General features: G+C 36.1%; 3 protein-coding genes across 4 annotated transcripts; 2 read left to right on the top strand and 1 right to left on the bottom strand.

Moving 5' to 3' along the window:
- Positions 1-1241: 1241 nt before the first annotated feature.
- Positions 1242-3557, top strand: LOC132633374 (auxin-responsive protein IAA27-like). The gene is made up of 5 exons (XM_060349753.1): positions 1242-1960; positions 2077-2297; positions 2916-3057; positions 3162-3223; positions 3328-3557. The coding sequence occupies exons 1-5, from the start codon at positions 1557-1559 to the stop codon at positions 3363-3365; spliced, it is 867 nt and encodes a 288-aa protein (XP_060205736.1). The 5' UTR covers positions 1242-1556; the 3' UTR covers positions 3366-3557.
- Positions 3558-5584: 2027 nt separating this feature from the next.
- LOC132633373 (uncharacterized) lies at positions 5585-10614 on the bottom strand. Its single transcript, XM_060349752.1, has 4 exons — positions 10210-10614; positions 8841-9285; positions 8563-8678; positions 5585-6257 (listed from the first exon to the last, which is right to left on the bottom strand). The coding sequence occupies exons 1-4, from the start codon at positions 10508-10510 to the stop codon at positions 5842-5844; spliced, it is 1278 nt and encodes a 425-aa protein (XP_060205735.1). The 5' UTR covers positions 10511-10614; the 3' UTR covers positions 5585-5841.
- Positions 10615-11696: 1082 nt separating this feature from the next.
- On the top strand, positions 11697-19903 carry LOC132633372 (uncharacterized). 2 transcript variants are annotated; one of them, XM_060349750.1, is made up of 14 exons: positions 11697-11827; positions 11926-11998; positions 12468-12603; positions 12968-13206; positions 14684-14721; positions 14798-14877; positions 15897-15964; positions 16624-16960; positions 17181-17293; positions 17392-17457; positions 18160-18250; positions 18361-18428; positions 19356-19393; positions 19525-19903. In XM_060349750.1, the coding sequence occupies exons 1-14, from the start codon at positions 11802-11804 to the stop codon at positions 19709-19711; spliced, it is 1560 nt and encodes a 519-aa protein (XP_060205733.1). In that variant the 5' UTR covers positions 11697-11801; the 3' UTR covers positions 19712-19903. The 2 variants fall into 2 exon arrangements, with proteins under 2 accessions (XP_060205733.1, XP_060205734.1); XM_060349751.1 differs by lacking the exon at positions 11697-11827 and having other exon boundaries at positions 11852-11998; positions 12514-12603.
- The last annotated feature ends 1848 nt before the right edge of the window (positions 19904-21751 follow it).

Below are 21751 nucleotides of genomic sequence, written 5' to 3'. Positions count from 1 at the left end.
CTCGTCTCAGAAAAGAAAATCATCATTATTTGGGGGCCGTTTGATCCATCGCTTTCTCTCTATTTGCTAGTTGAACAACTCACTTTTTTCCTGGTACTTGTATTATCTTGAGCGAAATCAGCAATTTTCACTTAGATAATGTATTTACATTAAGAAATATATTAAATATCTAATTATGAATTTAGTAACTAAAACGAGTTGTGAATTTGGCAGAAAATTCAGTTCATGCACTTCAAATCACAAACAACAACAACAACGATGACATACGTGTAATCTCATAAGTGGGGTCTAGAAACAATAGTGTGTACACAGATGTGAAGGTAGAGAGGATGAAACTTGGAATCAAAACTCTACCTATTATTTATTCTCTCTTCTTTGCACTAGTAAAGTGTTTTCCAAAGTATGTTAATTGGGTAATTACCTCAACCATAGTGAAAAAGCAAGGGTATATATATGGTTTGGCAGGAGAGTAGAAAAATAAAAAGAATACTAGTATTATAAGAGATGAGTGTAATTTTTTATGATTAAGAATATTTGAGAGACATAGAGCCCGTTTGGATTAGCTGAAAAAAATATTTTTTAAGTGCTGAAAGTTATTTATAAATAAACAGTTATGTATTTGGATAAAAGGGTTTAAATAATTTTTATAAGTAAGGGTAGTATTGGACTTAATAAATTAAAAATACCTTATAAGCTGGTTTAATCAACTTATAGGCCAATTCAAACAGACTCATATGCTGTAGGAAAAAGAAAGGACGGAGCACATTTATTGGTAAGACTTGGCCGTATTATTATTTAAAGACAAAAAAATGTTAGGGGTCATTTAATTGAATTGTAAATTGATAAACCAAACATCATACTTAATACGTTAAATTTTATACATAACAATTAAAATATTATCAAATATAATTTACTAATTATGTTGATTTTAATGCATGAACAATTCACTTCCTGAGCGACAACTAAACAACCCCTAAAGCGTGTAAAGGGTTTGTTTTAAAATTTACATATTACAATTCACTTCCTGAGCGACAACTAAACAACCCCTAAAGCGTGTAAAGGGTTTGTTTTAAAATTTACGTATTTGCACACTATAGTGATATTTCATCAAACTTGAATACTGTATTGTCACAAAACAGTACTACCTGTGAACGAACCTGGTCTCCCAAAATTGTTCATAAGCGGACAAACTTGAAATCATCATCATCATTAGTGTTCCCGACCAAAGATTCCCAAACACAAAATATACACTAAAAACAAATTAGCACTAAGCTAATTACTTTGTTTTAAACAATTCCACTAAAAAGAAAAGCTATTTTCTCAGACTATTTTAGATAAGCATCTGAGAATAGTAGTTCCACTACTAATAGTACTCCACATTTTATTTATTCCAAAAATTAACTTAGTCTACAAAAGCACCAAACAAGTTTCTATTTCTGCATCAACAAAACCACCTTCTCAACCAAAATCACTTTCTCTTAAGAAAAAAGTTGCCTTCTTTTTTCATTTCTTCCAGAGTTTCTTGAATTCTTGTTTTGAAATTTCAGTACCCTTCAATGTCTATACCATTAGAACATGATTACATTGGTTTATCAGAACTGGAAAAAAGTTCTGATAAAATATCTTCTTCTTCATCTTCCTCTGTTAATCAGAAAAATACTGATGTTCTCAACCTTAAAGAGACTGAGCTGAGACTTGGGTTGCCTGGTTCTGAGTCTCCTGGGGTTTCTCTTTTTGGCAAAGATTTGGAAAATAAAGGTTTGGGTCTTAACCCTTTAAGCAACTTAACATCAAGAACAAAAAGGGGGTTTTCTGATGCCATTGATGCATCTGGAAAATGGGATTTATCTATTAATTGCAGATCCGAAACTGATGGGGATAAAGGAAACTTGGTGTTTTCCCCAAAAAGAAATGGAGGTTCAAGGCCTGTTGAAGAAAAAAAGTCTATTACTACTTCAAAGTTAGTAACTTATCTCTATTTCTTAAGTTCTTGATTTAATCTTGTTAGTTTGGGTACAATTTTTTTCCTGGAATTATGGTTAAAGTTTGGTTATTTTTTTTGTGTTGTGAAATTAGGGCACAAGTAGTAGGATGGCCACCAATTAGGTCATTCAGAAAAAATACACTGTCTACTAAGAAGAATGATGGTGAAGGGAAATCAGGTTCAAGTAATTGCCTTTATGTTAAGGTTAGCATGGATGGTGCTCCATATTTGAGGAAGGTTGATATAAAAAATTACAGCAACTATGCAGAGCTTTCATCAGCACTTGAAAAGATGTTCAGCTGCTTCAGTATTGGTATAATTTCTCCCTTTACAGCATCCAAATAATACGGAGTATTTGTTTAAGCTTTTACGAGCTAGAATTTTGAGTTTATGAATTCTGGAATTTTAAAAAGATAGCCTACTGATTTCTAGATAAATTATTTATACATATTAAGTTGGATTTTTAAACACAAATATAGTGTCCGAGCTAGAGCTACTGGCTCTGCCGACCCTGTAAGCAAAATTGTAGTTTTGCCTCGGTAGGTTTCAGGAGGATAGCTCAATCTCCGAAGAAAGAGAAATTACAGTTACAATTCTGGCAAGACCAATAATAATGCGTCCAAGTTCGCTCGGACACTACAATTATCAAAGAAAAAAGACAAGAATAATTGATAGGAACATATTGAGAAAAAGAATAGAACCTTTTGAATCCTATATTTAAACCATAGTTTCTTCGTTTACTTTTTCATACATAATGTTTTTGATCAGGCACCAAATAGCCGGGTGTAAATTGAACAGTATTTTTCATTTATCTGATAGGTCCTGTGAGAATTGTTATTGTTTTTGGGTGTTTATTTTTGCCAGTATTTTTATTTGGGTCTTGAGATTGTATATGTCTAAGTAATACTATAATTGTGTGACTATTATTCAGGTCAGTGCCCCAGCGATAGACTTCCAGGGCAAGAGAAACTTAGTGAAAGTCACTTGATGGATCTTCTCAATGGTTCTGAGTATGTGCTGACTTATGAAGACAAGGATGGTGATTGGATGCTCGTCGGAGATGTTCCTTGGGAGTAAGTTATTATGCTCCAAATATTATGTCAAACATCTAAGTGTGAAGACAACATTATATTTTGTTGCATTTACTCATTGTTCTATTCGGATATTGTTACAATAGGATGTTCATAGACTCATGCAAGAGATTGCGGATCATGAAAAGCTCAGAGGCAATTGGGCTAGGTATGTCTTATCGCTGTGATCATGTACATGCTATGTAGCACTTCTTTTTTCCTTCTGTCTAGTTGATAAATTACTAAAAGGACTTTCTTTCTCTTGCTTTGCAGCTCCAAGGGCCATAAACAAGTGCAAGAACCAAAATTAACGAATCAAAGATCGACCGTCCAATGGTTTCTACATCGACGACCATCCTTTTTCTGCCCTCTTTGTATCTGGAATTAGACTAGATGTGTAGCATTCCCTGAAAGGGTGAGAGCTGGTTTAAGATGTAATCGGTGATATCCAAGATTTTTGTTTAGTGTTACGTACGTAAATTGTTAGTGCTTGTTACTTGCAATATTGTCTCATGTCTCATCCCACTAATGGACTTCTACTTTCCTGTTTGACATAAGATTGAAGTTCGGAGGAGATCAGGAAAGGACACCATAATTATGAGGCCTGAGCAGTGGTGGAGTTATTGGGAGTTTTAGTGGGAGAGGATACTCAATACTGTGGCTAGTGTCTTTTGAGTGGCAATTTTTGCTTGCACATGCAACCTGCAAGTTTATTTGCAAACAAAAATAATTCATTTTCAACTATTATTCTGATGAAGCATAATACAGTAACTTCCACTAACTAATTAATTAATGGTAACTGATCTAAAATGATAGCTTAAAAAACTCAAAGCTCTGAGTTCTCCATGCATTCTTCTCTCTCTGTCTGTTTGCAGAGTGCCTTGTCAAAGAAAAAGAGGACAGGGCTTAGGTTTGAAATAATGCGACTACAGGTTGAGCCTTGGATTAGTTTGTTCGAGGACCTTTGATCTGCCCTTTCCCATCCAATCCTGGGGAGCCAAAGGAAGCCCGTTAACTCTCTGCTCAGTTTGTTGACCTAAAGAAGCTCGTGAAGGTTATAGTACCAGGAGCTTCTCTTTCATGGACTGAAAGAGCTCAGGAAAATTGTTTGAGAATTAGCATCCATTGCTTATCTATCAATGAATACTGAACTATTCAAACTGAATCCATAGAGAGAAGCTTCTGAATTCTCAAGCACCACTTCTCAACCTCACTGAAATTGAGTGGATGTACGATTGGGGGATAAAAGGTCAGGGAAGCAACCACAGGAGTGGGTGTCGGATCATAATAAAATCGGAAAAGGGCCAAATATACCCCTGTACTATCGAAAAAGAGTCAAATATATCCTTCGTTATATTTTGGGTTCAAATATACTCCTGCCGTTATACTTTGGGTTCAAATATATCCCTTCACAGTTAAAGTTGACCCAATCCTACATGACATTATTATTTTAACAAAATAAATATTATGTGGCATGATACCTCACAAACCCAATTTTACCCCTGCCCTCCCTATCTTCTTCAACCCCACCTCCCCCTCTACTACTACCATCCTTATGCCCCCACCACCATTGATTAAATATACCAAGGACTGAAGAAGACCTTCCATTCTTAAGTCATTGAAAATTCAAATGCACAACATTAATGCTAAAGTCTTAGCTGTGAATCAATTGGATTTTGACTTGTTGTCCCTATCAATTTATAATGCATTTGACATCTCTTTCATTGCGATTGTTTATTATTTTTTCGCCATGATGAATGATGTGTACAGGGGAAAAGATTCAATCTTTTTCAGAAACAGAAACACCCCAAAAAAGTAAAAATTACCAGAAATGTAAAAATCCCACCATCTACAGGGCAAAAGATGCAATCTTTTTCAGTTCTTGAATAGCCAAAAGCACATGTGAATATGTGAAAACTTAGAACCCCACATAAAAATAATTACAAAAAAATGGTACTCAAGATCTCAAAAAACTCACCTTTGAGCTGCTAAATTTTAACCCACAGTATATGTTTTATCTCAATCTATTCATAGAGAGCCAATCTTTTTCGATTAATTTTACTAAGGACAAAGCTTGACATGATTATAAAAAAGATCTTAATATTAGTATATTTATGACTTCCTTTTATTATAGTACTATTTTTAACGGTGATATGGACTGTTGATTTGATTAATCTGATTGTCATTCTTTAGTATTTAATTAACCAGGGCATAAAGAAGGTAATAGTAAGGGGAGGTGGGGTAAATAGAGAGGATACGGGTAAAATTGAGTTTGTAAGTGAGGTGACATACCACATAATAATTATTTTATTAAAATAATAATGCCATGTAAGATTGGGGTTAACTTTAACTACGGAGGAGTATATTTGAACTTAAAATATAACGGTAGGGGTATATTTAGATCCAAAATATAAAGAAGGATATATTTAGCCCTTTTTCGATAGTACCCTTTTCCGTAATAAAATTCTCTTCTTAATCATACTTGTGAATTGTGAAAAGGCTAAAGATAAATAGCGAGCACAAGGAGAGCTGTTTCAACATAAGCTATTTTCTAGCACATAATTTACGGGCACATTATACAGATAGGATAAATTTCACTCATCAGACTTCCGTTACTCTGCACAAATATCAGAGTGACCAGGGCATAAATGGACATATGCAGGAGTAAAATCTATTGGCAGCACAGAGACAGCCTCTCAAGAGTTGCACCAGAAAGAACTAAAAGAACAGCAAAAACAGAGATAGCTAATACAAAACTACAACTTATATGCAGTGGCAACCAAAATCTCATTCTTGTGACACCTGAAGATAGACCATTTGAGTGTAACCATTGAATACAGATGCCTCCAGTCCAGATAACCCAAGCCTCCGAAACAAGCCATATCTGCCATCTTCAACAATAGGACTTGATGCACGAGCCGGATCGTATCTCGTCTGATGAGTTAATGAAGGACCAGCTACAGGTGGAAGTTCCCAGTAAATATCTAACACTGACTCTACAAACCTGCTATTTTTAAAATGTTCTGCATAAGAAATGGCCTTATTGCTGTGGTTAAAATCATCCCGCATCTGCCCTCTCACACCCCACCAAGCTTCACCAGGACCGCAAAGTTCCTCAATATCAACAGCCTTCTCCCAGAATTTCTTCCTTCTTGATCTGATCCTTCCTTCATCACTGTCCTTAAAGCAGCTATGGCCTCCACCTGGAAATGAAATGGAAAACGTGTCATGTAGTAAGAACTAAGAGGTGCACTAACCATAGAAGTCAACAAATAATTTCACATATAGGAAACTGGCAAGCTCGACGCATAGCATAAATGCAATTTGATCTTTTTTTAATGACCGAGAAATCCGTCTGGAGCCGATCCTTTGGGCTAACCGCAGCGTTTGGAACTCGGGGATGATGGGTCCACTCCTCTACCCTACTCCACTTAAATACCAACAGTAGTTCGCTTGGCGCAGGGCTCCAACATGTGACCTAAGACACTCTAACCCCTGTAGGCTATATGCTATTTGATCTGTAGACACTCCATACTAGAGTGTATTTTTGTCCTCATGGTTTTCTTCACATCAAGTCATCAAGATTTTCCTATTAGTTTCTACATATTTCTCTTTTATTTGACTTGGTTTTCCAATCTCATAATCAATATCAAGTGATCCTTCACAACTGCACGAGATAAAGGTGGCCTTAGGCCCTAAGCAGAGAACAATGTGTTTACTTGGTTAGACAGATAAACAAACAAAAGACTCCATCATAAAGCATAATACATATTTTGGGAGCAACAACAACAACATACCTAGTGAAATCCCACAATGTGGGGTCTGAGGAGGGTAAAGTGTACGCAGACCTTACCCTTATCTCGGAAGATAGGGAGGCTGTTTCCGAAAGACCCTCGGCTCAAGAGAAAACATGACGAGAAAAGGTCAGATAAGCACAAGCGGTTCAAAGCAATATGAAAATAAAACTAAAGAAAGCGAAAAAAGTCATGATAAAGTCTAAGAAAAGAAGCAGTAGCTACCACAAATAAATAAGATAATCGAAGTACAAGAAACAACATATAGTAGCAAGAATCAAAGGACAATAGACAATAGATCAAACTGCGACTACTTGTACAAAGGGATACGTGGGACTACCTACTAGCCTTCTACCCTAATCTGAGTCCTCCATAACCTCCTATCTAAGATCATGTCCTCGGTAAGCTAGAATCGCGCCATGTCCTGTTTAAGCACCTCTCTCTAATACTTCTTCGGCCTACCTCTACCTCTTCTAAAACCGTCCATAGCCAACCTCTTACACCTCCGCACTGGAGTATCTGTGTCTCTCCTCCTCACATGCCCAAACCATCTCAGTCTCGCTTCCCGCATCTTGTCCTCTACCGATGCCACTCCCACCTTATCCCAGATATCTTCATTCTTAATCCTATCACGCCTGGTGTGCCAACAAATCCATCGCAACATTCTCATTTCCGCAACTTTCATCTTTTGGACATGAGAGTTTTTAACTGCCCAACACTCTGCCCCGTACAACAAAGTCGGTCTCACAACCACTTTGTAGAACTTGCCTTTAAGTTTTGATAGCACCTTCTTATCACACAACACTCCTGAAGCGAGCCTCCATTTCATCCTGCACCAATACGATGTGAGACGTCATCGTCAATATCCCCATTTTCTTGTATAATAGACCCAAGATATTTGAAACTTCCTTCCTTTTGGACGGCCTGGGCACCAAGCCTCACTTCCATGCCAACCTCATGTGTCACGTCACCGAACTTGCACTCTATGGACTCTGTCTTGGTCCTACTCAACTTGAACCCTTTAGACTCCAAAGTTTGTCTCCAAACCTCTAGCTTAACGTTCACTCCGCTGCGTGTCTCATTAATCAAGACTATGTCATCCGCGAAAAACATACACCATGGCACCTCACCTTGAATTTGCCATGTCAAACCATCCATCACCAAGGAACGCTATGTCATCCGCGAATACATATTTTGGGAGCGACTTCAATACTCTACAAGGACATGATTCGTTCTAATCATTGAATTCTATATTTGGCATCACTGGGTTAATTGACCTCCTAATTTTTTGGATTTTCTGGTTGGATCACTAAGATAATTGACAGGTTAATGTCTCAAACCAAATGGCACTTCCACAAATAACTTCTAAAGAACGAGGTTTAGCTTTGGAAAGATAGCCCTTAGCAACATATTTGCATTGTATTGTTCTTCCACCACACTGTATATTCTAATTAAACTTCATACCAACTGACTTCTTGTGCTCTAAAATTTATCAACATCCTTAAGCAAGGCATCGCAAATTCCTTGTGAGAGAAAAATTAGTTATGCTGCTCCATTAGGAGTTTCATGGGCGAAAACTACTTTTGCACATGATGTCCATTTATTCCTCCACATACAGAGTCAAATAGATACAATAAAGAACGAAAGGAAAATAATTTCTGCTTTGGCTTGACAGAGGAAAATCAATTGTTTAAAGTCGAAACAAAAAATATACCTCTGATATAAAATTGATCACACATCTGCCTGAAGGAATAGTGGTCTCCAGTACCAGTATCATAGTTGTCCTCGAACACAAGATGCCTAAACCCAGCTTTTAGTGCTTGCTTCAGCCTGTCAATCAAAGTTCAAAATCCAAACAGATAACAATGAGACGCATTTGCAAAAAAATTGGCAATTGGCAAAGCCATAGCATCAGTGATAAAGTGACTTAAGGAATTACTTCTTTAACAAAACCCAAAATAAAGAACTTGCATGATACAGAAGTTATAATACCTTTTCAATTCATTTTGATGGTCATCAAAAAAGACAAGAACCTGGCTGAGATCCTTGATTCCATGCTTCTTCATAACTTTCCGCCAATCAACATTTCCAAAATCAACAAAGTCTTTTCCAGCGAAGTATGTGCAATTACCGTCAACATAAGCAGGTCCTTTCTTGAGATACTTCTCAGGATGACGCGGTGTAAGTGAGATGATCGGTGTATCTGGCATTGCTTGTCTCAAGACCCAAGTTGAGTGTCCCTTGAATGCACCACTCTCAATCATCAACTCTGGTTTTAACCACCGAGTGATAAACCAGAGCCCGAAGCTGTGGTCAAAACCCATACCATACATGTTATTCTTGATAGGCCGTATCTCATATATGGGCACAAACTCCTCCAGACCTTTGATTAAATCCTTCGTGGTCCATTCAACAGTTTTCCCATGTTTCGATCTGCCTTTTGACAAGAGTTAAAATTAATTAAAGGTGCATTGGATCATGCGAATTTCATTGCTCAATGATTGAGTTGAAAATATTCAAATAGCTATCACTGATTTTCATTCGTATTGCAGTAAACCCGGCATGTTTTACAGATAAAGAACACATGAATAGCCTTTGACATTCCACAAAACGAGAATGACATCTACATAAATGAAATAGACATGAATACACACATGTCTAAACAGTAGTTGACCATAGACCAAAAGTGCCGCTTAAGACATGATTTAATAAAAAAATGGATAAGGAACAATTACCAAAAGTGAAGCCTGCTATAATTGGTCAAGCTTATGCCACGCTTGTCATCTATCAGTGAATACTAACTAAAACGAAGGAGCATATATATGAAATAACGAAAAAAGCCTTGGTCTTGAAACTAGATGTATGATTTCTGGACATGGGAATAGCATTTTCAACCACAGTAATGTCTTGAAACTATATGTGCAAATTCTGGATATGTTAGCATTCCATCATAACAATGAACTTCCACTATTAAATAGACAAACTATCAAATAGATAAAAACGACAATCAGTTCCAACTTAAATGACTCTTAACACACCTAAATCCCTCCATTAACATCACATGCAGTATCACTCTTGTCCTGTTTAAATCAAGCCATTGGAGATTAATCCAGATACTTTCACCTTGATAAATACTACAGATGAACCATGCACAACTGGTAAACCGTAGCTTTAAATTTCATAAATCAATAAAATCTCATACAAAATAAATGTATGAAGGAAATCCAGCCAAATAGAATGTGCTCAATTGAATCCATTTACCCTAAACACAAAAAATACACTAAAACGCAAATCTCAACAAGTAAAAAAAGAAACCAGATCTGAATATAAACACTAAAACCGGAAACGCAAATGAACTTACACCAGGGAACACCTAGAGATCCGAAATCCGTTTCAAGTCCGTCAAAACCAAAAAATCGCAACCGTGAAAGATGATCGGAATTCGAAGCGGAGATACAAACTAAGTCACGTGTATGATAAACGAAAGAAGTAACCACAACAATGACAAGCCCTATTAAAAGGCATGGCCATAAGTGTCCAGTTCGAATCAAGTAATTAGTGATTCTCGTGCCTAGGGATATGTGCTTCCGTGTCTTGGATTCGTCATCGCCGTCGTCACTTACCGGCGCCGCCCTACGAGAAGAGAGCACACGTTCTAGCATCGTCGTCCTCAATGTGCTCTACTCAACACTGCTTGTTTACTCTGTAAAAGAATCCTTTTTTATTTGCTCGACACGGAACTTCGATTACAACTCCTCAAGTCTCAAAGCACTCAAGTGTGGCCGAGCTTAAGTGAAAAATTTACACTTTGACCACTGAACCTTTATATGTTCATCCACAATGCCCCCTAAATTATTTAGTAGGCGTTAACTTCAACTCCATATCATGATTATAAATTTCAAATCATGCCAACCATTTAACAACTGCATCTACTTATACAACTCATATTCAATTTCTCTTTTTATTGAACTAAAATTCGATGACTTGATGTTGTATCTTTTAGAAAGGCTCTAGTAGCGTATTAAATTTTGTTACGAAGAATGATTTGCTCATTTGGTAGAATTGAATAAGAATTGAGAAAGTTTTGCTGATTTTCACAACTTGTGTGTTTTTTATGTCTATGAAAAAAAATACAACTTAAGAAATCTAAATTGCATGTCCAAATAAAACTTCAACTTCAAAACATCATGAATTCATATCAAATTTTCTTAATTATAGAGCTCTTGACTAAACACATCACTGTTTGAAATAATACATTAAAGATTATTCGTATCATATTTATACCTTAAGGATCAAATGGAACCAAAGTAGGAGCATTTTAATTATTTTCTGACCTCTCCTAACTCAAAAATTTTAAGTGATTTTTTACGGTTGGAGATGGATTCAAAATTAAAGTATGCTCTGAATAGTTTTATTCCTTTAACTTTGCAAAAGTGAGCCATTTTTGGTCATGTTCAAATATTTAATAAAACAGGTTCATCAGATTTGACAAGAATTGTTAAAAAAGAATTTAGCTAAAATTCTATTTGGAGGTGCAGGTTTTGCAATTTTTTTTATATAACATTCGAGTATAATAAATATTTTTATGTCAATTTCTGTTATGTTTGATCTGTTTTTTGGTATCTAGTTTGTTTTGATGTTGCAATTTTTAGGATTTGATGACGCTTTTCTAGTGTTTAAGGTTCGATTTCTTTTTACAGTTTTCATCAAATTAATAGATAAAATATGTCAAATATTTAATGGAGATCAAAAGTGCTCACTTTTAATAAATTTAAAGGACAAAAACTGTTCAAATCATACTTTAGAGATTATTTTAAAGCTTCCCCTAAACATAACAGACCCTTTTGTAATTTTCTCAAGTTTCAAGCTAGAAATACACATGTTTGTCAAAATTTCATTCTTCCGGCTGGTGATTTTATTTACAGTGCCACCGCCATCAAACAAGATAAACGAATGATAGCTTACAAGTCTTTCTTAAGGTGCGACACTTACCATTTGAAACTCACTGTTAATCTTTTCATTGTTTCCATGAATTAAAGATTTAATACGTAGCTTTTTAACCAATTATCTTCCACAGAGTCGATCTTGCTTGGAAATTCACAACAAAAATTCATGTAATACCCAAGTGCACACAACACTTCCACTTCCAGGTACAATTTTTTGTATTGAAAATCCAGGTTTTTCTTTAACGTTTGGGCATATATGTTAATCAAGGAAACGAAAAGGTAATTGGTGAAATTGCGGCCCTTAGTCGAAGTTTGGAGAGGTCTGCAACCGTTCACTTTTACTTGTCAGAGTTGTCAGGTTTCGTTTATCGAGATTTATTTTGACTAATTTTCAAAATTAAATTAAATTAGATTAATTTAATATTTTAAAATTAAAATTTAGATGTTCGAAAACTATATACTTACCTTATCGGAACAAAAAGTTTGAAAACTATACAAAAAATACAATAAGTTGCAATTCCAATATGATAGCAAGATACATCTTATTAAAATGTTGGTCTAGATTCAGTAGTTTGACTCTCGAGAAGCGAAACGTGACAAGTAAAGTGAAGGGAGGGAGTAATTACTACGTAATAGAAGTTGCACAATTTATTGGGTGATGTAATTGTTGCAGAGGTGTCTTTTTTCTTGCGGTTATAAATCTGGGACACATATTGAAGGAGCTTTAGGTGTTGCCATGGACCGGAAAAAGCAGAAAATGGTTGCCAAAACATGGAGACCTGTTTCTACCCAATCAATGTCTATTGAAGGTGAGTGTTTTCACTTCTTGATATTAAATTGAGGTGTATCAGTAGTTCTAGTCTTTGTACTTTCATGTTGCTGTTGGAAATTCTTCGGTATTACAACCACACCTAATATCCAAATAATTGAACGATAATATATTGTTATATCAGGAAAAGGTTGTTATAAAGAAGCTGTTGATCATTATGTATATGATCTATGTAAATTGCACTGTAAAAGATGTAGAAGATTAATATTGGAAGTTCAAGTAATGTATTGCTATATCAGGAATAGGTTGTATAAAGCAGTTGTTGATCATTATGTATATGATCTTATGTAGAATACACTGTAAAAGATAAAGAAGATTAATATTGGAAGTTCCAAGTGTTCTAGGTGATGAGAAGCATGACTTTGGAGGTCAAGTGCAAGAAATTAAATGCACCGTCTCTTCCTATGAGTCAACAGTTCTGGCAGGGGACCGTGAAGCTGAAGTGGTAAATGATGTAGCTGACTCAACTCGCAGCCCAAAGGCAGTGCAGTTTAGTGAAGGCATTGATCCAGAAGGACAAACAACATCCTCTGCTGATGATAAACCACTTTCAGCAGCTCAGAAGCATTCAGTTACAGTCAAAGTAATTTCTTTTTTCTTTCACTTCGTTTATCTTATTATCTTGCTGTTGTTAATGCTTGCTTATTACTGCTTCCTTTCATCTCCCATTGAGCCGAGGGTATATCGGAAATAGCTTCCCTACCCTCACAAGATAGGGGTAAGGTCTGCGTACACTCTACCCTCTCCAGACACCACCTGTGGGATTATACTAGTTTTTTGTTGTTGTTGGGTACTTGGGTTATTATAACTTGACTAGTTTTTTATGAGCTTTTTTTTTTTTTCCGTTCTGCATCTTCTTCATCCTATCTACTAGTCAAAACATTGTCTAGGACTTTAGATGCTGCAAGGCCTACTTTAATGCAACATTAATGTGCTTTTTAACTGTATCATATTTGGAAAGAAGAATAAAGTTTTTCCAAAATTAAGTCAGGATAAAGATTACTAAGGGCATTATGGTTACTTTTCTGAAAATGTCTCTGAACAGCTTCTGTCTGAGCATAGACATCGATGTGCTAGTTAAGCTGCTAGACAAGAAGAAGTTACAGCATACCTCATGGGGAAGATCGGTATAGTACAACTACTCCTTTCTGCGCGTATTAGAAAATATACTTGTTAAAAAACTGAAGGAAAGCTATAATCTGTATTTGTTCCAAACACATCACGAACCTGCTCGTCGACCTGTCTTTAGCTTCTTATGTACACATTGGCCATAAAACAATATAACACGTGATGAAAATATAACAAATGACGAACCTAACTATATGCAAAGACACTCTTATAAATTGACTGTTTCAACTTATCTAGATCTGTAAGACTTCAGTGCATTCCTCAAAAGAGTTTCAGTTTTTGCTGTCAAGTGATGGTAAGCATGCAAGTTGATGTGTTTATGGGTTGCATCAGCTGGAAATCCAGAAGAGGTCCAATACCCTTCAATGATATGGTACTGCCATATTGTGCCTATTTTACATGCTTTAGGCGGACGTTGAGCTCATAAAAAAAGTTTTTAACTAAACTAACTATCCTTGATTATAGCAATATCTTAGTTAATTTTTTTATATCACCAAATTCGGGTGTCTATATAGAAAAATCAATTGTATCCACATGAATTTGCGACCCAATTGGACCTGTCACATGGCTAATTGGAAGTTGAAGAGATATTAAAGACCCATAAGAAATGTTAACTTTTCTGATGCATGTCTTTCGTTTTCATCAGCTTTGTGTCATAATTGTGCTTCATTGACTTCATCTTCTATTTGGTTGAATCACCAACAGTTCCTAGCCGTACTACTTGCTCTTTTTCATGAGTAACGTATTGAATAGGTCATATTTCCTGGCTGCATGTGCAGTATGTAACATGGCTGTTGTTCTTTACACGGTCTTCAATTTGAGCTCATGACAGTTGTTATGGAATGTTTTCATCATAAATTCAAAGTTCTCCCAGTAAATTCACTTGCAATTTTTTCCTACCACTCTTATCTCATTTCCAAACGTATCTGCAGGCAGGGGCTTCCTTGATGCGTTTCATCAAAGGGAAAGGGTATGACTTTCTGTGTGGATTCTTGCTTATGCTAAAAATGAGGGGCTAATATGTTGCTCCGATATTTTGCTTATAGAGGTGCAACACAGAGGATAATTGAGGAGGAAATGGGAGTAAAAATCATACTTCCATCATCGCGGAAGGAGGATTGTCTCAGTGAGTTGCTCTTTTGTTTCTGTCTGATTTTGATTGATTCAGCTTTTGTGCATTTGATTAAGTTATCAATTCAATCAGAGTAATATTATTGGCCTGATTTATGCTTCTGATAATGTACTGTATGAGTTCTATGACCTACTTATGATGTTCCTTGACCCTGGTATATTAGGTGATCAATTGATGACGTGTCAGTCCCAAATTAGTTGGGCTTGGGGATGAACTATATATTCTGCTCCATTTTGGCAATTTAATTCTAGTAGGATATCTTTTAACACAACTTAGAGGTTCATTATAACTGAAAACTCTCTAAATCTCATGCTTATGCCTATGTGGACGGTCTAGCAACAATGGTTAATCCTTAAATCACCATAGGATAGATCCTTTGTTTTATTCTGTTCTATTCTTAGCTACCGCTTTGACCTTTTAGAGATCAAAGATCTTTTGAGATAACCTTCATGTGATTCTAGATCTATGAACACTTTCAATCACCATAGTGTTGCACCTACAAAGTAGTGCATTTGGATGTCTATATAGGGAAGCAAAACCATTTTGGTTACCCTTCCTCATTATTCTTTACGTGTAATACTTGTATCCTCTGTCTGATATAGTCATTTGTACTCTTATCGATATTTAGTGATATTACAGTTTTTTATTTTCCAATTTCCAAGCTTAAGCTCCATTCTTGTCTCCCATAGTTTGTTGACCAAAATTTTGGAGGCATGCTGTGATAATGTGCTCTGCTCTTTTCTTGTCATTAGTTGTGGTGATTGGCTTTTGGTCTCTCCTTTGTGATGTAACCTTCTAAAAAGTAGGTATCTTAAATGGGATTGGCATTCACTTCTCTTAATGTTTTGCTACTTGTGACTGCCACCATCACATGGTTCTTTCAGAGTGATTGGAGCTATATTCCTTTTGTATTAAGTCTATATTGAATATGGGTCAATACATTAGTATCTAAAATCCAAAATATCCATGTTCAACTTTTTCATTTTTAATACATAGTGTTGTCCATATTGCAGTCATAGAAGGCAGTTCTGCTGAAAGTGTGGCAAGAGCATCAGATAGAGTCCAAGCCGTAATTGATGAGGTTTGCACCAACATTTGATTTTGTCTGTGCTAGCAGACAAATAAGGAAAAAGGAATATTATTTTTTTTATCTGTCAAATTTTCTAGAGCTTGCACCTATAAACTGTGGTAACATGTAAGTATCTGTGTTTATCTCGAAGAATTTAATTTTTTAAAATGGTTGATGTAAGCATTATTTATGAAGTGTAGCTACAGCATTATGGCACCAAGACAAAGTACACACTAGATATCTTACTGTATGTCATCCATTTTGTCAAACCTTGCGACTCTTAGGAACCTTTTTCTGTTTTAAGTGTGGTACAGGTACCACACGGTTTTGACCTTGAACCTATTGTCAGCATTTGAAGTTGCTTTTCAATTACCTTTTAGACGCTCTCTCTCAACTGAAACTAACATATTATTTGTGTGCTAGAACTCTTAGCATTTCCTGGCACTTCCATACGAGTAATAATTCAGAACTTTCAAATAACATGATTGTCTAATTTTATTTATATCTAGAATGCTCAAGTGTAATCCGTCGAACTTGCTTTTGTCATGAGGAATCTTGCTCAACTGTGGTTCTGCATTCTTGCTCGTGTCATGAGAAATCTTATTATTTTCTTCATCTCATTTTGATATATTGTCACTCATAAGTGTTAGTTGCGCCTCCTTTTCCTGTAGACAGTGAAAAGCCGAAATCTTGACTACTCTCACTTTGTATCACTTCCATTGGCCATACATCCTGAACTGGTCAACAAGCTCATCAACTTCCAGAATTCGGTTCTTGGCAATACTGTAGTTAATCAAGATGAAAATTTGGAATGTGATTCAAGTGCTAAAACTTCTTATCCGGAAGGTGAGGAGCAGAACTTGAGCGAACCACGGATTGCAGTGGAACTCAAAACTGAAGATTCTAATGATTGTGTTAAAGTGGATATAACCAACATACCACTCGTGAGTTACTCGCCTAAAGGGTCTAAGTCCTCTACCTCAGAATCAAAGGCTTCTAAACTATTAGGTATAAGATCTAGTACGATGCTACTTTTATCAAGAGATAAAAAAGGATTCATGTATTATGTTGATGTAGAAGACTTCTGTGCTAAAAATTCTTATCTCTGCATTTCCTTCTTAAGTTCATGATAATATCTATCCTATCTTTCCACCTAACATTGGGGCATTATTTCCTTCGTTATGTCTTAATGTGTGACAAAATTGACCAATGTTGTTTCACTCAACAGATTTGGGAATTGAGAAATCCATCTTTATTAAACCAAAAACATTCCACTTGACTGTGCTCATGCTGAAGCTTTGGAATAATGACCGGATTGAAGCTGCTGCTGAAGTTTTGCGGGTAAATGTTTCTAATTACATGGTCATTGTCTTCCTTTGTGATATCTTTTTCCTGTCTAACTTTTCAAAACAAAATATTGGTTTCCATTGTCTTTCCAGAGTCTCTCACCAAAAGTAATTGATGCTTTGGAGAGCCAGCCTGTGTCTATAAGACTGAAGGGTTTGGTAAGTCTTTATCCACGTTATACAATATGGACTTCAGGCTTGCTATAGGTTATAATCGTGACACTTACTCTTTAAGACCCTTTTTTCCAAGTTTACTCCTTATAATCTATTATTTGTCTGTGAACATTGGATAATGACCTCTTTAATATGTTGCTGCCTTGCTGGAGCCCGGAATATTTGTATATCCTAGGGTGTATCATCTCTTAAGTGAAGCTAATTTTATTTGTACACTGAGCTGGTTATTTATGAAACTTTAACTAGCATGGTAACCCTTTTTCCCTGAATTTTGTCTGTGGAGTTCATATTTGCCTTATCTGTTCTTTGGGTGAATCATCTGTTACTAATCAGCATAAGAAGTATAGGTTGACCCACTTGGAATTAGGCGAAAGCAAATGAACAAAATTATTAAGTACTGCAAAAAGATGAACATTGCTCTTATATTATATTTAGAGATTTCATTATCCTTTTCACCTGACACCAATCTCTTTCTGTTGATGCTTCTTCAATTGGTTGCTATCTGTGTGTGTGTGTGTTAGAGAGAGAGAGAGAGAGAGAGAGAGAGAGGGAGGGAGGGAGAGAGAGAGAGACTATATATCATGTAAAAATTTAGATGCTCGATGTTTATAGACTGTCCCTTCTAATGAGCTTTCACAAGGTCACCATTTTTCTTGGGTGGAACTCAGATCTGTTGTTAACCTGCAGGAGTGCATGAAAGGTTCTCCAGCAAAAGCTCGTGTTGTATATGCTCCTGTGGAAGTAATTGGTGGTGAAGACCGACTTTTACGTGCCTGTCGTATCCACAATTTCTGGCATCTTCTTCCCTCACCCTACCCACTTTTTAAATCTTTTTGCTATTTCTAAGGGAATTTAGTACCTGCATTTGTTATTCCTTAGCCTTTCTAGAGGTGATCAATAATGCGTTCACTGAAGCTGGTCTTGTTCTTGAAAATGATTCAAACCAGAAATTAAAGGTATAGCTTTCAAGGTGTTAATTATTTATTCAGGTTAATTTTGTCGGCAATTTCTTTATTGTTTGTCACTCTCTATTTCTGTTGATGCTGTGTTCAAATACTTTGATTATTCGATCTAATACTGCTTCTTCCTTGCTTTTCCTTCCCCCACTGACCCCTCGACTTTCTTTTCTCATAAAAAGCAATTTATTAATCACAGGAAGGGCCTAAAAGTATTAGGCACCTGGTAGAGAATTTGTTAGTACAGCCAGAAATGATGCAAACCTCTTTTGGAAAGTGAAACAGTCTCACTCTCCCACCAAGAGTCAATATGGCTGCATCCATTTTACTTCTGACTCCTTCTTGAATTCAGCATCCTCAAACCCGAACTCATTCTGACCTTCTGCATTCCAAATTTATATGCTTGGAACTTGTTTCTTCAGTTGCATTTTGCTTGCTTTCTTGTGGTGTTACATTTGTTTTGTTCTGGTATCAAGTGTTAATGAGCCGAGGGTCGTTCGGAAACAGCTTCCCTATCTTCCGAGATAGGGGTAAGGTCTGCGTACACTTTACCCTTCCCAGACCTCACATTGTGGGATTTCACTGGGTATGTTGTTGTTGTTGTTGGTATCAAGTGTTAAATCCTTGGAGATTATGATTCAGCTCATTCAAGTATGTTTTCTCTTTTATGGTTACTTTCAAGAAAGACTTGGCCCCCTAAATCTGTTTTTACCTTTTAGACTTGCACTTGATGCCAGTTACTTAACTAGATGTACTGTATTGTCTCTAGTGGCCTTTTTCCTTTTACAGATCTAATACCTGAATGCTTGTATAGCTTATCCATGAAACTGTCGTCGTGAAAATTGCTATTTTTATATTGTTTTTATTTTTGCTATGTTCTTGATTTGAAAAGTTCCTGATAAGCCTTTTCTGCCCCTTCTAATGCAGTTGCATGCCACCATAATGAATGCGCGACACAGAAAAAGGTGCCATATTTTATTCTTTAACTGCATATCTTGTGTATTTGTCGGCTTAAAGTTTCTATTATGATTCAACCAGTTGCATAATTTCCGTTGCTTTTAAGGTTGCCACTGACTTACTGTTCTCCAACTGACAGCACAAGAGGATCAAGAAAAGCTGATTCCTTTGATGCACGATCGATTTTTGGTCAATATGGCTCAGAAGAATGGGGAGAGTATCTTATCCGTGAAGCCCATCTTTCACAAAGGTTTGTGTTCGATGACAATGGCTATTACCATTGCTGTGCTTCCATCCCATTTCCTGAAGAGATGCAACTTGATTGAGTTCTAGAATCCAAGGTTTAATAGTTTGGCTTTTGCTGTTATTGGTAGTATATGCTCTCATAGTTAATTGCGTTGTATCTTCCATCAGACTCTAGGCCGTTTGATTGAGGTGGAGAGTTAAAATTCTGTGTGCGACCAATGTACCACCCTGAAAGACACATACGACTTTTGTTATAAACTCAATAATATGAATCCGCGACTTTTGTGGTAAAAAAAAAAAAAAGTAAGTTTCACGCACAAATTCTGTGTTGAAAGGACCAAACTGTAAGTTAAAATTTTGATCCTTTCACACACAGAATTCGTGCGTGAAAGAGGGCAACATAAGCTGCTCTCCTTCCCCACCATGGTCCCCGCATTTCAAAAAAAAAAATTCAATATGCCATTAAAGGCGATTATGTGGTCCCCAAGCATAAAAAACGTCGTTTTCGTGTTGTTTTTCAACCCGAAAGTCAATATTCTTGGTATATTGAAGTGTAGGAATAAGTTTTTAAGGTTTGATTTCGGAATAGAGCGGTGTAGAATTCATTTCAAAAACTCAAAAAAAAGCTTCAATCTAGGTATTTCACTACGAATTTTCTCTATTACATTATTAAATATATTATTATCCTAAGCATGATTATTGTGTAATTGTTGCGGATGTCGGAAAAAAAAAACTTTTAAGCAATTTTTTTTTGCGCTATTGGGGGCTGTTTGGACTGCCCCGTTTTTTCATTTTTTTTAAAAAAAAATTATTTGTTTATTTGTTGTTAATTATTTATTAATTGTTTATTTAGTATTTGTTAATTGTTAGATTAACTATTTCAATTGTTAGATTAACTAATTATTATTTAGTTTTTGTTAAGCCAATTGTTTATTTGTTAATATTTTGTTAATTGTTTGATTAGTTAGTTAATTGTTTATTTATTAATTGTTTATGCTAATTGTTTGCTAGCTAATTGTTAATTATTTGACTTATTAATTATTAATCTTTATATTTTAATTGTTAATTTATTTATTTGCTAATTAGTTTAGGATTGAAAACCCATAGTTTAGAATTGAAAATCCTTACTATAATTTTCGATAAAGGATTACATAACTAATACTAATTGTTAATGATTGATTTAAGATGCGTAAAACAGATGGATCACCACAATCCTTAATATAATTTTTTATAAAAGATTACATAACTAATATTACTTGTTAATGATTGAAAACCCTTATTTTAGGATTGAAAACCCGTAGTTTAGGATTGAAACCCTTAATATAATTTTCGATAAAAGATTACATAACTAATACTACTTGTTAATGATTGATTTAAAATGCGTAAAACAGATGGATCACCACAATCCTTAATATAATTTTCGATAAAAGATTACATAGCTAATATTACTTATTACTGATTGATTTAAAATGCGTTAAACTGATGGATCACCACAAATCCACAATCCTTAATATAATTTTTGATAAAAGATTACATAGCTAATATTACTCGTTAATGATTGATTTAAAATGCGTAAAACAGATGGATCACCACCCTCTTGATCCGGGGCCTTTCGACCGAGAGGTACTATATCTTCAGCGGGAGCATAAGTCGCAGGCTCAGGTCCGTACCCGGTTAGGGGACTCAGCATGGGAGGTCTTAGCTGCTCACCCCCCACATCCTCGCGACCTGGATATACTATATCGGGGCGGTATCTACCGGTGCGTCGATGTTGGTCGGGTACAGCACGATAGGTCGCTAGTGTCGGCCTTGATTGAGAGATGGTGACCGAAGACGCACACATTTCATCCCCGTACCGGTGAGGCTACTATTATCCTCCAGGATGTAGAGGTCATTTATAGGCTACAGGTTGATGGACGCCTATTGTATATTGAGGAGCCTCAGGAGCTGTCGCCTTACCGGGATGAGTTGACTAGGCTCACCGGTTTCGAGCCTCCGGGTGATGATTTTTCGGGCTAGAGTCGGGTTTTGATGTCGGTCTTTCATGCTCACTTGCGCCTCATAGACATGGAGCATCTGATTGGAGAGGACACGCCTCAGGTTGATGTTGACCGACGTGC

This window comes from Lycium barbarum, chromosome 3, assembly GCF_019175385.1.
Source record: "Lycium barbarum isolate Lr01 chromosome 3, ASM1917538v2, whole genome shotgun sequence".
Classification (NCBI taxonomy): domain Eukaryota; kingdom Viridiplantae; phylum Streptophyta; class Magnoliopsida; order Solanales; family Solanaceae; genus Lycium; species Lycium barbarum.
This window is presented reverse-complemented; position numbering and strand designations above follow the sequence as displayed.